The sequence below is a fragment of the Patiria miniata genome, unplaced genomic scaffold (assembly GCF_015706575.1).
Source record: "Patiria miniata isolate m_02_andy unplaced genomic scaffold, ASM1570657v1 HiC_scaffold_10, whole genome shotgun sequence".
Taxonomy (NCBI): Eukaryota; Metazoa; Echinodermata; class Asteroidea; order Valvatida; family Asterinidae; genus Patiria; species Patiria miniata.
The window spans coordinates 7909222-7926950 of NW_024037048.1; the positions used below are offsets into that span (position 1 = coordinate 7909222).

Here is a 17729-nt window from a genome sequence, read left to right on the forward strand (position 1 = left end):
AATGCGCCCGCCCCCTCGGCGCGGCATATCGCATATCATTCAACAGTGAGCTCGAGTGACTCTGCATAATACCACTGTGCTATTTATACGGCGGTGGTGTTCAATTTGTTCCTCCATCCACCGTGCACCGCAAGGCCAAAAATATCATACAAGTTACTATAGGCCCCTACGATCGATCGCAGTTCAAGTTTGGTCTATCCGTCCGGGCCGTGTTTCAGCTGGATCGGCGTGGCCAAGACACATTTTAGAATGACTAGTAAGAAAGTAAGTTGGTTGTATCATGGAGCAATAAATATTAATAGCTCCATGGTTGTATAATAATACCACCATTCCTGCCTTGTTGTACCATTGTTACCAAATATCTATCTTACTTGTACTTAGACCCGTGAACGTGGCGTTGTATAGTTTACAAGCCACGTTCACGGGTCTAACTTGTACTACACTTGCAGTGCACGTATCGATCGCTGTTCGCATGTATAGGCCTACATTGTAGCCAGCTTCAGCCTAAAAAAAGTAGGCAAAGCAAGCATGCACGTCAACCATTGAGGAATTACTCCATGCGTACGGTATTCTGGGTTGGTGCGGTGACCATCTAATTCTACCTCCATATGGTGGTGACGTGACCACATAGGCCGATGTTCGTTTCCCGATCATGTACATTCCATCCCGATGTACTGGGTACAACATTTGGTGTTTCATGACAATTTGATCTCTGTGTCTTTAATCATGTTAATGCAAACATTGAAAGAACAGACAAATTATAGCCTGTGATGTTTATTTTTTTCTGAGGTTCGGGGACTTCTAGTAGTAGGCCAGCCAATGTGGAAAAGTTCTCTAGATAATAATTTCACAGCATTTCTGGGTAATGGCATCCATGGTAGATCAATTCTTTGAACCATAACAAACAAGATGTGCGTGGATGCCCTCGTTAAGTTTGACCCTAAATATATCTAATTTGCATAAATCATTAATCCCTGCCATGTAATATATTTGTTCCCCATATTTTGAGATATTTTGTATTTTTTTATTGTTGAAAATTTTATTTTGGGGATTCTACTAAAACACATCCTTACTTCAATAAGATTTTCTAAAGAAGTAACTGAATATTATTATGATGACATAGTAGGCCTAACGATCCAAAATGGCTACTATTACACCCCAAAGTTTCGCGCATTTACCTTGTCTGCAGATATCTTCAAGAAGTCTCACCAAACATCAGTATATGAGCTTCAAATCCACCATGTTGCTTACAGGCACAGTTACCCTATATTAAAACCGTATGGAAAAGCATGCGAACAATGATAACGTTGTGATATTTAGCCCAGCAACTAGCACCGGGGAAAACGAGGTGTCTGTTAATTGGCCTAATTAGTGAAGGGTTGCCTAAGGTGCCTTGAAAAAGTTTAAGGAAATTCCCAAAATTATTGGAAAAAAATAAATGGAAAGAAAACAAACTGACATTGACATAATTATTGGAAGCATTTGGGGGGGGGGATTTCCTTGAACTTATTCAAGTCTCCCACGTTCGGCGACCCTTCGCCAAATTTAAGCCCAGTTTACGAACAACGAGCTTGTTTTCCATTTTTACTTTTACAGTTTATTTTACGGAATGAAAAAAAAATATTCCGGAAATTTTGCTGCAGGAAAACGGAACTTTCCGGAAAGTTCCGTTTTCCAACAGCAGTACGTACAGAACATGTTGATGTTTTTCCCCAGACACACAGGGATCGTGATCGTCTTAGGGTGTACTAAAATGTACCAGTGTATTATGTTGCTCCCGTGAACAGGGTTTGCTGGAGCGTTTGGCTGCAGGAGAGGTCATCATTGGTGATGGAAGCTTTGTGTTTTTATTGGAGCGCAGAGGGTACGTCTCTGCTGCGGCCTGGACCCCAGAATCATGTGTTCTGCATCCTGAAGCAGGTAAGGATAAGACATATTAAGGGGCCTTTCACACTATCCAAAGTCTCTGTGTTGGACCCTTGGACCAGGAACCTCATCGCACCCACTAGAACCCAACACGGCTTCTACACAGGTCTGGCACTCTACAAGGATATCAAATCCAACACTGGTCAGGACCTTTCAATACTCAACTATATATTAGTAGGTCTATATGACACTTTCTGCTTTCCAACAGTAGTGGCATTGTCCTCAAGCAATGACAAAAGCGTCTGAAACAAACAGGATACAAACTAATATACCAATTAAAAGATAACCGTTAATCAATAAATGGTAGGTCATAGTTCTCTACGCCCTCCCAAGTCTTTGGAGGGGAGTGACAAAGACTGATAAAGTATAGTCATTTCTTGACAAAGTCCCCATTTCGCATCCATGTTGGTGGTTGAGTCTGCCTAGGTGAGCGGTGTGTGGTGCGAGTTGGAAGAGGAGACTGAAGGAGGTTTCGGGCTTCTCCTTGATGTCACCGTGGCGTTCTGCGGCATGAGTGCCCGTAGAGCTCGAGGGACCAGGCCGGTGGCTGCCGGGCTCTGTGTTGTTGGTGGAGGACGGTGGTGCCGGGATGGCTGGTGGTGGTGTCGCTGTGCCTGGTGAGCCATGGATGGTGGGAGTTTCGATGTGGAGCCGCCAAGGTGTGGCAGGATGTGGCGGAGCAAGGCTGTACGATGCAGGTTTGGCTACCTGGGCTGGTGATGTAGCTGTATTGGGCGATGGTCATTCGGACGTGCATCGGGCGGTGGAATCGAGACTGCCGCCTAGCCAGGTGCAGGTGCACTGGGTATGACTGGCAGGTACTAATTGCGCAGGAATATTCTGCCATCCATCCTCATCGCAGCTTGTCAAACTGGTGCATCTCGACTACAATGCCAGTCTTGTCCCACTCGGTGTTTGTCCCACTGGGTAGCTGGGTTGGGTCCAGTATCTGGTTCTGGTTCGGACACAGTCCCGGCGACGTAGCCTACAATTATAATTCATCCACTCTGCTATGATCTTATAGTTGTACAAATATATAGATTAAATTGCTTTTTCATACATGTAAGTACTGCAGGAAGCTTTGAAATTTTCAACGTCTTAGTTTTACAAATGAAACAATAAGTTATTTTCTTCTCCATTATTTCTACCTGACCGGTATAGTTCGTCAGTTGCATCGAGAGTACCTCAGGGCCGGCGCTGACGTCATGCAGACAGCGACATTCTACTCTTCTGATTGGCAACTCCAACATGTGGCAACCACACGTAACGACGAGAAAATGAAGAGTTTGGTGAGAATTGGCTAAGGCACTGGGATTTGCTGGAAAACCTAGCATATACTAGCAGTCCTTAAAACCCAACCATCCTCTTCCAAAATCGACCAGACACTTTTAAGTGCCTTTCACATACACTGTTGGACCCTGGTCCAACAAGGAGATTTTAGAAACCACTTTCACACAAGCAAGAATTCAACACAGCTTTTTATCTACATGGGTCTGGCACTCAACAGGGGTAAAACCCAAACCTGGTCGGGACCATGGTTGAGAGGTACTACCAAGGTAGAAAATCTAAAATCTTCAGCAGTGGCATATCATGGAGTCTGAGGTTAAAGTGGCTATGTCCCCCAACATTTTATAATGAGTGCCCTTTCTTCACATGTGCCCTTTTCCCCCCACGAGTGCCTTTTATTTTAGGTGCCTTTTTTTAAATGTCCCACGAACGCCATGAAGAGGGCCACCTGTTGTCCTACAGTGCCCGTGATTGTCCACTTTCTACAGCTCCCCCATCGGAAGATGGTGCCCCCCACCAATTTGGTTTGTGAAACTATGGTAGTGTGTTTTTCTGTTTGTTTTTCTCCTTGCCAGACTACAGCTGATATAAACAGTGCTGCCGTGGACATTGCAAGGGGCGTGGCCGAAGAGGGTGACGCCCTTGTAGCAGGCTCTGTCTCGCCTGTCTCTTCCATAGCCTTCAAGAAGGGCAAAGAACACGTAGTCGGTGAATTCACAAAGCAGATGGCAACTTTTAGAGAGAAGAAAGTGGATTTTCTGCTGGGTGAGGTATGTACACAGCAAACCTGCACAGTGTTTGAAATTGGCAGCAAATTGTTCAAAGGGACCACACTGGGTAAAATTTGTTATGTCCAAAGCATGAGAAATTTTAAGTGGAAATAAAATTCAACTAATGCTGCTGTACTTGTCACAGTTTTTCATCAATATAGAGGAGGCTGAATGGGCCATTCAAGCCATGGCTGAGATAGGCGTCCCTGTGGCCTGTACCATGAGGATACCTTCTCGCGGAGATGCTGCAGGGCATTCACCCCAGGAATGTGCTGTCAGAATGGCAAAAGCAGGTACCGTTCATATGTTTGCGTCCTACCCTTTAGTTTCCATCAGTAGTTAGTGTGCGAGTGTGGCATAGTGGTTGGTTCATGACTCATGATCAGAGATTCAGGGGTTCAATTCCAGCTGCTGGCCGTATGTTGGGTTCTTGGGCAGACCACTATTTCCACCCCTTTTCAAATTGCCTCTCTCCACCCAGGAGTGTAATTGCGTACTGACATTAGCTGTGGAGTATAACCTGCGATGGGCTCGCATCCGATCCAAGGGGAATAGAAATGATTTCATGACCGGCTCATGACAGACTTTTCTTTACTTATAACAGGTGCCAGTGTTGTTGGCGTGAATTGCATGTACGACCCCGACATTTGCCTGGAGACTATCGCCCTAATGAAGGAAGGCCTGAAGGAGGCGGGGCTTGATCAGACTTACCTGATGGTCCAACCGTTGGGGTTTCACACCCAGGACCCTGGCTTGATTGAGGATAGGCGGGGCTACAATGCACTGCCAGAGATGCCGTATGGTGAGAGACTCCCCTGTCAGATTCAAGAATGCTTATAAGTCTTTCTTGAAAATACTGGAATTCAATTCCTGGAAGGCAAGTCAAGTCAAGTCACTTACTTGTAAAAAAGTCACTTGCCTGTAAATTCATAAGAGACACACTCCTGGAAAAAATATTAATAAACTTATTCTTTATGATGGGACTTGTGGTTTTGGCTAAGTCATTTCAGCGTGATCGGCTGACTGATAAGATTTATGTACAAAACCTTCGGTCAGTGAGGAGTTGCATAGAAAGCTGGCCGAACCATTTTTTGCAAAAGTGTGCCGGTAACTGAGCCTGCGGGTAATGCTGAGCCTGCATACTGCCAAATTTACCAATAGCATCCCTACATTTTCTCGTGCAAATAGGACCGATTTGTGGACCCTAATTTTATCAAATCCACTCTTAGATAATAGCCCAAAAGCTAGGGAGATGATCCTCTGCTATATTCGCACGATTCCACAGATTTTGAAACTAGACGGTCTCGTTTTTTACAAAAAATTGTGGGGTCAATCTATGCAAATGATTCGCTTACAAATTTTTGAAACCCTAATTAAAATTATTGCGCCTGCTGTCGGTCTTATTGCGCCATTCTGATATGTTGTCTGTCTAGCCCCCACCCCCCACCCACCCACCCCCACCAAACCGAAAAATAATAGTAACTAAATACTTTTTAAAAATGTGCTCATTTATTCAGAAATTCATGAAGCATATATCCAAACTGATTGGATGTTTTCAAAGTGTCTTTCCCATTTGCAAAACTTCTTTTTTAGAAGCCCATTCATTAGAGAGACACTCCTGGAAAAAATGGTCCGGTTAACTTATTCTTTATGATGGGACTTGTGGTTTTGCCTAAGTCAATTGAGCGTGATCGGCTGACTGATAAGGTTTATGCACAAAACCTTCGGTCAGTGAGGAGTTGCATAGAAAGCTGGCCGACCACTTTTTGCGAAAGTGTGCCGGTAATGTTGAGTCACCGAGAATTTCATTTTTAACTCAAATCAAATTGACTTCAGACATTCTACTGTTAGTTTCTTTTGTGTTTCTTGCAGCATTGGAGCCACGTGCCATAACCCGCATTGATGCCCACAGGTTTGCCAGGGCGGCGTATGATCTCGGAGTCCGATATATCGGCGGGTGTTGTGGATTTGAGCCCCATCACATCCGTTCTCTAGCCATCGAGGTGAAACTTACTTGCATCAACTTTTGTTGTTCAACTTTTGTTGTTCAACTTTTGTGTGTTCAACTATTGCGAATTCGTAGCACGAGAACATGCTGTGACGTCACAAAATTCGCTTTCGCCGAATATGAACCGGTCTTAAGTCAATTACATGTGAAAAAAAAATGGTAGCTCTGTGCTAGTGCAGGATTTAACTTTGCAACACTGTGAGAGGTAAATGCTTGTCCTTGTAAATGCATGTGGAAGTTTAGTTTAAACCAGTGTTTATTGTAAATCTAGCACTGTTGACAAGGTTAATCTGGGAAGTCATATAGAATGCCACCACATGGTGGACAGAGCAAAGATTATGCTTGACAAATTCATGTGCTGTGAACAAGTAAGCTCGCGCTCGCTGGAAAGCAGTCAAACATAAATGACTTGATATACGGTATATAATCACACAGGTCCAGAGCCTATTTTACCACAAAGTCAGTTCTTAGCAAATTTGTACGTTCAGCTGCAACTCCATGGAATTGGCCCCATAGTGATGATAATTCAAGTTTTCTTCTTTCTATGTCAGTTGTCAAAAGAACGCGGACGGCTTCCGCCAGCTGCATTCAACATGACTCCATGGGATTGTCTTAAAGTCAGCAACACTTCCAGTTACAAAGAGAAGTGAGTATCAAAACCTTTGGACTATATACATAAATATAGGTTTTCTCGGCCAATTTCCTAAACTGTTCCATTCACTTCTGAAAATCGGTCATTCGTTTTGTCTGGATTTGGGAATCGCCGAATCGCTCTGAACACGCGTTTCATTTTCGCTACCAGAGCCATTTGATTCCATTTTAGTTCAATCAATAAATTAAGTGATTGAGCAGCACCTTTCGTTTATGCTCATTCAGATTCGTTAAGACTTCCTTCTCGCTTTTAGAGGGCGATTTCAAACATTGGCCATTCTATTTCACTTTTAGTTTCATGTTATGTGATGCAGTCTGCTATGTTGAATGAGAAAAAACATACTTTTGAAAAGGTATGCTTGCATAAATGAATGCACAGGTAACGTAATTGGCCGTCTGTTTCACAAAACCGAATGCACGGACAATGAAAACGATTGAACTTTCGTTGAATTGAAATGGATTAAAGACGCGCTTTCATACTCAAACGAAAACGAATGACCGATTTTCAGAAGTGAATAAACATTTCTGGAAATTGGCCGGGAAAACATATAGTATAGATTGCGCTTTTCGACTGCTTACAAGAGCTCCCATAAAAACATGACGAGCCTAAAGTCTGTGATTTCGGCCACGACTTATGAATCCGCTAGGCACCATGTTACACAACAGTCACAAGTAGCATGCTCCATGCGACCGCCTCCTTTGCGTGTTTGATGCTCTCATGACATGCATGATCGTGTTCAAGTCCAAGTTTTCAAGTTCAAGTTTGCTTTATTCCACTCAACTTCAGTAACATTTCGACGACAATTATGTGTGGATGTTATTAGTGAGGGCCATCTAGAAACTCATGAAGGTTTAAATAGCGATGACGAAGGTAGATACCAATAGTAGAATGGAAATCGTTGTTATCCAAATTTCCAAAGCAACCCAAGGGAACTCTGAGTAACAAATCAGAAGAACAAACACGTAAAAGAGGCCGAGAAAAACCTGAAAACATCAAGCAATTATTGACACAAGGTATTTCTGAGGTTTCTGCAGTTTCCAAGGTGATAAACTTCGATTTTTGCTGAATTCGAAAGTGTCTCTGCATATCAATAAAGAGAGGGAAATTACTGTTCAGTATTTAAAACTATTATATGCAGTTGCAATGCTTGAAAGTTGCCCTCGTGGAGACACTGACGATTTTGCGTACTTTTTGTGGTAAGACAAGAGTGAGTTTTTTTGACAATCGTGTGTTCAATTACCGTCCATGCACAGAGCTAAGCAGGACTCAACAAATTAACAATCATGATGCGCGCGCGCAGAGGTGACCCAATCAATGGCTTTAAATCGGTCCCCGTATTTTTTTGGGGGGAGGGGCGGCGGCGGGAAGTGATTTTTTTCCCAAACGACGTCCGCTTTCCATCTTCTGATTGGTCCATTACATGCATATCTAATGCCTTGTTCTCCACAACACAAACCCAAGATAGGCTTTACGTCTTGTGAGAAGTGTTCCTGCCTCACATTAGTTATTCAAAAGTAAAGTGAGAAGTGAAAATGCTCACTGGGCTTCGAACTCGGATCACCTGGTTAGAAGTCAGGACTACCTCCAACCAGTCCGCGTTTCAGCTGCCAATCGTCGGCGATTTAAACACCATTATGTGTTGTTATATAACTTATTCTGTAAAGCCCTGGACATAATGAATATGCATAACGCAGGGAGAGCGCCCTCTTTTGATATTGTCCGAACTCGTTGGGGAAAAAAATGTTTCGCTGCTGGGATACATTCTAATGGTGTGTCCCATTCACTCTCAAAAGTGGTTAAATGTGTTATGTACTATTAAAGCGCAACAGTCCTGTAAAGCAATTTGTTTCAAACGACCTCTGTAAATACAGGTGCAGATCCTTGCAAAATCAAGGTTTCAATAAATTAACCCCATTGCATTTTTTTTTCATTCTTCGTTTGATTCTCAGGACGAGCCAGGAATACTGGTTCAACCTCAATCCAGCTTCGGGACGACAAGTCAAACCATTTGCAACGCTCTGTAAAAAGGACTGATGGTGGAATGATAGAGAACCCCATTTTTGAATGAGATAATTCAAAAGTAAACCACACCATGAAATTAATGAAGGCGACTCACAAAGTTGTTTTCATATAATTATTTTTATTTGACTCTTAATGCTTTCTTTTTGCTGCTTTTGTTAAAAAATATTTTACAAACTGGTTTTCTTTCTGGTATTGATGCTGCTCTGAGCCACCCCCTTCAAGATAAAAGTATACATCATAACAGTCAAAAATGTATTCATACTTGACATGTATCGCAAATTATCTGATACATATTTGTTAGTAAATCACCCTTGATTTGCATTATTGCTATTATAATTTCATTCCTTTCTTCAGCTATTTGATGAATATTTTGTAAACAAAATTTGGTGAATGGATACAAAAGTTGCATACATTGCTATTATAATTTTATTAGTTTCTTCATATATTAGATAAATATTTTGCTACCAAAATTAATGAGATTGGACACAATTACTGTGCAAGTTGCCTTTTTTTTGCAAATTTAAATCATGATTTGAGCAAATATTTCTGGCAAGCATGGCAAATAAATAGTTTGAACTTCCAATATATAGTGTAGTACTTGTTATCATTGCTCACTGCAATTATTGCCCATTGCAATTATTGGTGTAGATCCCAATTTTGTATACACACCTATTGATGATACATAAGTTGCATGTAACTTCTGATGTTAAAGCTATATGTGTAATGGAAAATTGGGTTTTTGGGTACTGCACTGTGCTGTTTCTTTGCAATCAAGATACATGCTTATAGATATTACTTTCAATCAACAAGAAACTGGAATAAGTTCATGAGCAGAAACAATGATGTATTGCTTTGAACAATGTAATGAGGTGGAGATTAAACATACAATATGTAAACATGCCACACGTGTACTGATGTATGCATTTTTTTATTCTTTGCATTGATTCATACATGGAGAATGGCTGATCACTCTGCTGGATATGGATAATCGGTAGTAAACCTCTGAAGTTTTTCATAGACCCAGCCTAGCAAATCGGATTGGCACTTGAAAAAATGTGAACAGGTTCTTTCTATTTGGATAATGTTGCATTTATAGAGCAACATGCGGTGCATGTCTGGAAGACATGTACATTTATAGACCTTTGTCATGCTTCCACCATTTCAGTCATGTTCCCTGTATCAAATAACAGTACTGAATGCTAATGTTTTGTGCGTAAAAAGGAACCAGACTATTTTCCTTCCAGCCTCACTTGGTTACGTTAATTTGAATGCTGGGAACAAAATCAAGGTAGTCGCAACATGATAATGGCCTATATAGGCCCCCTTCATGAAAGTATTGCGCTTGCTGTTGTTCAGATACAATCCATCGTGGGCATGTTTGTATAATAGAATGCACAAGGTTTCTCCATTGAAGGGGCCATGTGAGTGTACAGCTGTATTGTCTACATTTCTTTTTGCAATATGCACACCGTCCAAACTCAATCTTTGACCACCAGTATCAGATGTTGTGACTCATTAATCAAGACATTTGTGGACACAATGCATTTAAACTGTGTACAGCTTTTCGAGAAAAAAAATGAAAAGTTTCGTTGACTCCCCCCCCCCAAAAAAATGAGCCCTTTTCTGTATCCTGCTTTTCCAGAATTAACCCCCTTCCATGCCCCTGCTTACAACTTAACCAAGATCCCCTGGCAGTTCAAATAGCTCGGTTAAATCTAGAACTTCAGGCCCCCAAAAGAAGTGTTGCAGTGTTTCCATCACCATCAGCATAATGGCCACAATTTCAGAAGCATGTATGATGAGTGGAGAAGTTAAGTTCTTAAAGAAAAGAAAAAGACGAGAAAGTGTGATGCTGAAGGGTTAATCCCCAGTAGGAAGGATGGACCGTCTTGTAAAAACAAAACGCCACAAGCTTAAGTCTTTTAGAAGCAGTAGCTGTGCAATCCCTCGGGTCTCCTCAATTGGCTCCCAAAAGGGCACCTTAACTCATCAATGATTTATCTCGATCAGAGTGCTCATGTCGGGATGTTTTCCAAACCAATTGATTGTTGTTTTTTTTTCCATCTAGTTAAGTCAGTTTAGAATTACACAAAAAGCTACGGGGATGGTGTTTTTATTGAATGATTATCTAAAGGTGCATGTCTTGTCATTGTTGTGGAACAGCAGACCAACTAATCAGTAGTGAGCCCTCTATATGGTTGGAAGGTGGTGCTTTTCTGTCTTCAATTTGGTCCACCAGGACTTTGATTGATGGCGTCATTATTTTTTACACACGTTAAATGCCAATCACCAAGCAATTTGCATATGAAGAGCCTGTCTTCAAATTGAAACCACAATTTTTGTGTTTCTGTCCATCTGAGGTCAAGTATTGGTACAATTTTCGGTAAAAAAAGAAGAAAATAAACCTTAAAAAATAAACACACACTAAAACAGAAACAAAAACAAAACAAAAACATACGAATTTAACTCAACTAGGTCCTAGTTATTTACATGTAACACAGTAACACCGGCCAGAAATATTGTGTAAAAGACATGTTGTCGACGGCTTTTGTGACTCAATTCTGGTCTTTGAGGATTATTTTTTTAATCAAATAAAAAAACCAAAAAAATCCCCACATAATTTGCTCAGTAATTTCCTTCACATTCCAATTTTGACCCTCCTTGGCTTGGTGATCATAAGGGTCTTTTTTTTGGGGGGGGGGGGGGAATAAGAAGAATTGTTTTTCCCTTGCTGTAAAATTGATAAGAACTGAAGGCAAATCCTTTTTAAATGAAGAATGAAAAAGGACCATGAGCAAGAATGAAGCACTATGTCACAAACAAAAATGAAATACAAATCACCATCCTTTTGTATTTATATGGAAATAAAACAAAATGTAGGAGGACATTCCAAAAAAGCTCATAGTTTGGGCCAAGCAAGCTTTCCTTAGTCTCTGAAAACATTTTCATTGCTTTTTAGGCATTGTTCACAACAGAATACTTGAACTAAACAGATTCAGGTGGTATGTTAGGGCTTACTATTGTGGCAAAGTTGATTGTGAAAGATCTTGGGACTGCAATAAGACAATTAAGGGTTGTCATTTTTGGGACTATAATAGATATGCTCCTACTAGTTAAAGGGTCGACTGGCAAGGAATTACTAGGGGATAAATATGTGTACAACTTTCGATCGATGCTTAGCAATCCTGACATGCAGGTTTGATTTTGGCAAGGATTTCGACTGAAGAAGAAAGTGCCTCATAATAAACCTATTTTTTTTTGGGGGGGGTGAAATTTTGATAACTGATAAGAATGGAAGTTGCTTGGAAATTACAGACAAATTTACGGACAAAACTTGCTTTAAACTTTGGGGCAAGAAATACAAATTATTTATAGTTGACATTTATGAATGTTTGGGGAACTAGTCTTAGGCCTAAAGTTTTGAACATTTTGGGAGTTCTAATAATTTAAGGGACATGGGGGACATGTACGTATATTTTCACTATGAACTTTGGAAATGTTGGCCAAAAAAAGGAAAACGTCCGATTTTCAAAAATACAACATTATGGGGGATTTTTTTACATATAGTAAAATACCTGGATCTGGTCTCTAATGTAATTGGCGAAAATTGCCGGGTATTTGTTAGGACATGAGGAGAAATAGTAAAATTATAGAGTATTGAAAAAAAAAAGGGTTTATGTTGGACAAATGTATTCAAATAATTTGGAAAATTCTGCATTATTAGGGCAAATCTATCTTGAGCGGTTGCAAAAGGCCTTGATTATTATCTATTTTAGGACATGCTGATCTACAAAAATGATTGAGAAAAATGTCGGGGAATCTACAATTTTTTAAGGGCTTCATCTCTATTGCTTTTTTTTTTTATTTAAGGGCGAACTTGGTAAGCACAATTTTTTTGGGTGGGGCATGCACGGAGAAATAATTTTGCTATTATTTGTACGGGCCTAATCACAGTTATCTTGTTTCATTTTTGATTTGGGGGTGGGGGGCAAAGTTTGTAACAACAAAGCAAATTTGGTAATCAGATTTTTTTTGGGGGGGGGGTCGACAAGTTGGTTTTCATTGGTAAGGGCCTATTCAAATTTGTACAATTCTTGAGAAAAAAAAATTGGGGACATTTGAAACATAAATTTCAGGCAATTTTTACTTAAGGGGCCAGCAATGTCTAGAATTATTCGTGGTTTTTTCAGGATTTGATCTTTTAATTTCCGGGAAAACAGGCCACTAATGGAATTTTATATAAGGGGAAACTTCAGAAACAAATGGAGCGATTTTAGAGTGATTATTATGTGGGGAGGGGGCTTATGAGAAATAGGGTTGTATTTGTTTTTTGGGGCCTATTCACAAAATTCTTCGACTGTCAGGGTTTGATAAAAATTTTCATTTCTAAATTTCTAGAAAAAAAGGGTCAATAGGGTTGAATACATTTCTACGGGCCTATACACAATTTACAGATGGGGGAATGAAAGATTTGCGTAATTTTTAGGGATAATTTTACAGGCAACTTTCACTTAGTTTTTGATATATTAGGGGCAAACAAGTCTCTAAAATTATTCATTTGTCATGGTTTGATCTAAGTTAAAGTCAATTTTTGGAAATTAAGGGGAAACTTCAGACACAAAAGGAGTGATCTTAGAGTGATAATTTTTGGGGAAAGGGAGGCTAATAATTTATAAGCGAAATCGGGTTGTATTTGTTTGTTTGGGCCTATTCACAAATGTCTTCAAGTTTCAGGTTTTGATCTAAATTTTGATTTCCAATTTCTAGAAAAGCGGGTCAATTATGGGAATCAGATAGGAAACGAATGTGGTAATCATACTTTCTTTTGTTTGGAGGGAGAGGAATAAAATTGTGATAAGTTGTACGGGCCTTGCATAAATGTCAGGGTATGATCTAAGATTTCTATACTTCCAAAATTCTAGAAAAGTAGGCAAAATCTGGGAATTGATAGTGGATAGTCATCAGTACTAAATAAAGATATTTTTTTGGGGAAGGAATATGATTGTCTTAATTTGAATGGACCTATATACACGATTTATAGATTTCGAGGAGAAATGAGAGGTTACTTAATTATTAGGGGCAACTTTACAAGCAAAATTTACTTAATGTCAATATATTAGGAGGCAGAGAAATCTCTAAAATTATTCATTTGTCAGGTTTTGATGTAACTTATTTTGAAATTTCTGGAAGAAAGGCCAATTTTGGAAAATAGGAAACTCAGAAACCAATGGAGAGAATGTGATATTAAATTGATTTTTTTTTCGGGGGGAGGCGGTGTTGTTGGAAGAAAACGTTTGTATATAGATCTAAGGGCCTATTCATAAAATGTTTCATTCGTCAGGGTTTGAAATTCTCGGGAAAATAGATCATAATAGATTTATGGAGATACTTTGGAATTAAATGGAGCGAATTTTATAATTATTTTTCTTTTGGAGGCCTGGGAGAAATAGAAGGTCCTAATAAAAAATTTTTTTCAGACTTCGGGGGGAGACTAAGGGAAACATTTGAAAAATGAATGTTAGGGAATAGCAAAGGTTTTTTTTCTTAATTTCAATATATATTTAGGGTTAGAACCGTTATAAAGTATTCATTTTAAGGATTTGATCGATTGTATTTTTAATTTCTGGAAAGCAGGCCAATTTTCGGATTTTAAGGGATACTTCAGTCACAAATGAAACTAATTTGATGTATTGGTAGGGGAGAATCAGTTTGTATTCATTAGTAAGGGCTTGACTCACACAATTTTTTGATTTCTGAAAAAAAATATTAATTCTGGGGCAAAAGCAAGCCAATTTTACTTAGTTTTTTTTTAATAATTGATTAGTCAGGGTTGATCTAAATTTTGTCATACTTTCAAATTTCTGGGAAACATGCCAATTCTGAGATAAGGGGAAAGATAAGGGATAATATCTGAGATAAGGGGAAAGTTCAGAAACGAATGGAGCTATCTTAGTAATCAATATTTTTGGTGGGGGAGGGCAGGAATGGGATGGAAAAAATACCTTTGTTTTTAATTGTAGGGCCTATTCACAAAATACTTAATCTATGAAGGTTTGGTCTAGGTTTTTGATTCTTGTAAATTGTTTTAGACAAGCAGGCTAATTCTTGGAATGAAAAGAGGAACGTCATTAAAAAAATAAAGCAAATTTAGTAATTAAATTTTGTTTTAGGGGGAGGAGGAATAACTTTTGTGTTGTTAGGACCTATATACACAATTCTTCATCGTCAGGGTTTGATCTAAGCTTCTTTTTTTGTTCAAAATATCTGGAAAAAGCAGGCCAATTCTGGGAATAAAAAGGGGACCATCATAATTTCTTTGGGGGGGGGGCGAGGACCTATTCAGAAAATTCTTCATCTGTCAGGATTTCTACAAAACTTCTACAAAAATGGGTATTTTTTTTCATTTTGAGGGGAAAAGTTGAAAACTTTACGTTCCGGGCAAGCAGGCAATAGTGAATGAATATTACATAATTTCAACATATTTAGGGGATCGAAAAGTCTAAAATGATTCATTTGAAGGGTTTGACTTGAATTTTTTTTAAATTTTATTTGGAAAAACAGGTAAATTTGGGGATTCGGGGAGTGTCAGACACAGATGGAGTGACTTTGGTAATAACAACTTTTCTTTGGGGTGGGGGCAATAAAGTGAGATTCATTTGTAAGGGCTTAGAATGAAACAAAAATTCAGGGAAACCTTGAAAACTGGACAAGGATCTTACATTGTGAAAATTTTGGACTATTTTACAAAATAAAGGGAAAATGTGGGGGGAAGGTTCAACATTTTGGGCCTGAGGATTTCAAATTTACAGCAAATAATAAAAGTCTTGGGGCATCAAAAAGTAAAAATTAGATTTTTTTGAGGATTGAATAGTATTTTTCCGAAAGAGTTTGATTATTTTTGTTTGATTATTTTTTAAATTATTTTTTGGAAAGATAGATTTTGTAATGGTCGAACAATTTTGGGTCTTGGGCCTGAATATTTCAATTTACAGCAAAGTCCTGGGGCTTCAAAAAGTTTGGGGAAAAATTATTTTGAGGATTGAATGGTATTTTCCGAAAGGGATTGATTATTTTTATTTGATTTTTTTTTTGTTTTTTTTTTTGGAAAAGGTAGATTATGCAATGGTCGAAAAATTTGGGGTTTACCGGAAAGTGAATGAAAATGTTTTCAGAGACAGACTTAAACACACAAATTGTAGTGGTATCTTTGTGTTGATTTGGGTGGGATTCAGATTAAGTCTTTCACATCTATTTCAAGGTGAATCATTGATACCGGTACATGTAATTCAAAAAGACCTCAAAAGAACTGGGGGAAACCTGTTATTATCTGGAGAGCTAAAAACCATGAAAAAAAATGAAACGAAGTGGACAGAACTAAACAGAACAAAACAAGCACAACAAAACAAAATCACGAAGAAGTATCTCCTGTGCCAATCAGGTTCAATGTGACATTGCCTATCCACTTGTCAGTAAAAGGTTGTGTAACTCAATGTTCTGGTGGAGCCATATAAGAGACTATGATTCCTGTAGTTTGACTAGTCATACTAACAGTGAGCAACTGATGTGTGTGTTTTCTTAATGGTGTGATTGTGATGTCAGTTTATACTGATGGAATAGACTGTGTAACACACTTGTAGTGGAAAAAAAAAGGTTATTGATGACCAAGGCTCACAGTGTGATGGGAAGATGTTTCCCCTGCAGCTGTAGCAAATTGCCAAAGAACAAGCCCCAATGATCTAGCATCAGATGTTCCCCCCTGCCACCAACTGTAACCAAACCTCAGCCTGTGCTGCAAGAGTTGACATTTCTGGAGACAAGAACAACCTGCAACTCTACCGGAGTTAAGATTAGAGTTATGAACTTGGACTCAGGTGTTTGCATCCTGGCAATAAATGCCATATCCTTCAAAAAGGATTCCAAGTAGATTGTAAAAGCCAGAAGACATTTTGAAAGTGATGTGTGTTTTTACTTGTTGGAAAGAGGGAAAGACTGTAAGCCAGTCTTGTGTAGTTTTTCAGGTGATTTATTTGGGTCTTATTTTGGGAAAGGTTGGATTGAAAGAAGAAATGAGAACACGCATAATCACTTCCACATCACAAATACCAAAATCATATCTGCCAACCCCCCCCCTTTTTTTTTTAGAATTCGTCAGCAAAAAGTCAGATAAAGGGAAAGATTTATGTTTGAGATCAAATGTTAAGTCACCTAAATGGGTTTACTGTAGTGTTTTTGCTTATTTTTTTTTTTTAAACCTTTAACCAATGTGAGTGCTGTGAATGTGTGTGTATATTATGCGCATGAAAATTACCACTGCAACACTGCATACGATATCTGCCGAGTCAAATGACCTCAAGAAAGGGCTCTAAAGGCTGTGCATTTAAGATGAAAGATGCACACAGAACCAAGCATTAAACTGCCAGGGGATGTATGGAGCTATAGAGGATTACAACCCAAAAGGAATATCTCAAGTAGCAAAGAGTGTGTGATGAATGTATTCCACTCAATTTGACCAACTCCCCCCCCCCCATCCCATGAACCCCCCCCCCCCCCCCCCACACCTTAAGGACCGAACCAGTATCCTAGAATGGTTGAACAGGCAGATCCTGAACATAGGTTAACAATTTCTTGAATGATGCTTGGTCTTCAACAAATGCAACACCTCCAAATTGTGGTCAAAGATTTAGTAATGATAAAACAGGCAAAACAAGGAATCTCTGTTGGTATGTAACCAGGCTGGGTCTTAAAGAAAAATGAGGTACTAACTGTCATATCCAATCATTGGACAGAGTTTGATATCTTTTGTTGATTCTGCTCATGTTCTGATGGAATCTTGCATTGCGGTCTTGTCTTGCACAGTGCAGTTCTACGGAATCTGACAATGGCAAACCAGATAAGTATCTGGGCCTGGCCTTCAGCTATGGCGTACATGCCTCACATACACCATTTCAAATTTCATAAGTTCTGATCTTTTTTGGACCGAACTGTGTCATTTTGAAGACTGATTCGAAGGATGATTTTATTTTTTGTAAAAATCACATTGCTCATGATTGGGACCAGTTTTGAT

General features: G+C 39.3%; 1 protein-coding gene across 1 annotated transcript; it reads left to right on the plus strand.

Moving 5' to 3' along the window:
* Window positions 1-73: 73 nt before the first annotated feature.
* On the plus strand, window positions 74-9566 carry LOC119736825 (betaine--homocysteine S-methyltransferase 1-like). The gene is made up of 9 exons (XM_038210838.1): window positions 74-264; window positions 1788-1920; window positions 3088-3215; window positions 3789-3983; window positions 4129-4276; window positions 4588-4785; window positions 5856-5986; window positions 6543-6637; window positions 8593-9566. The coding sequence occupies exons 1-9, from the start codon at window positions 250-252 to the stop codon at window positions 8675-8677; spliced, it is 1128 nt and encodes a 375-aa protein (XP_038066766.1). The 5' UTR covers window positions 74-249; the 3' UTR covers window positions 8678-9566.
* Window positions 9567-17729: the final 8163 nt, after the last annotated feature.

What these genes read in the sequence shown, in the direction of transcription:
- LOC119736825 (XM_038210838.1), top strand. An exon ending in TGGATTTTCTGCTGGGTGAG is followed by an intron (nt 3,984 to 4,128) that starts GTATGTACACAG and finishes TACTTGTCACAG; the next exon opens with TTTTTCATCAATATAGAGGA. An exon ending in ACTGCCAGAGATGCCGTATG is followed by an intron (nt 4,786 to 5,855) that starts GTGAGAGACTCC and finishes TGTTTCTTGCAG; the next exon opens with CATTGGAGCCACGTGCCATA.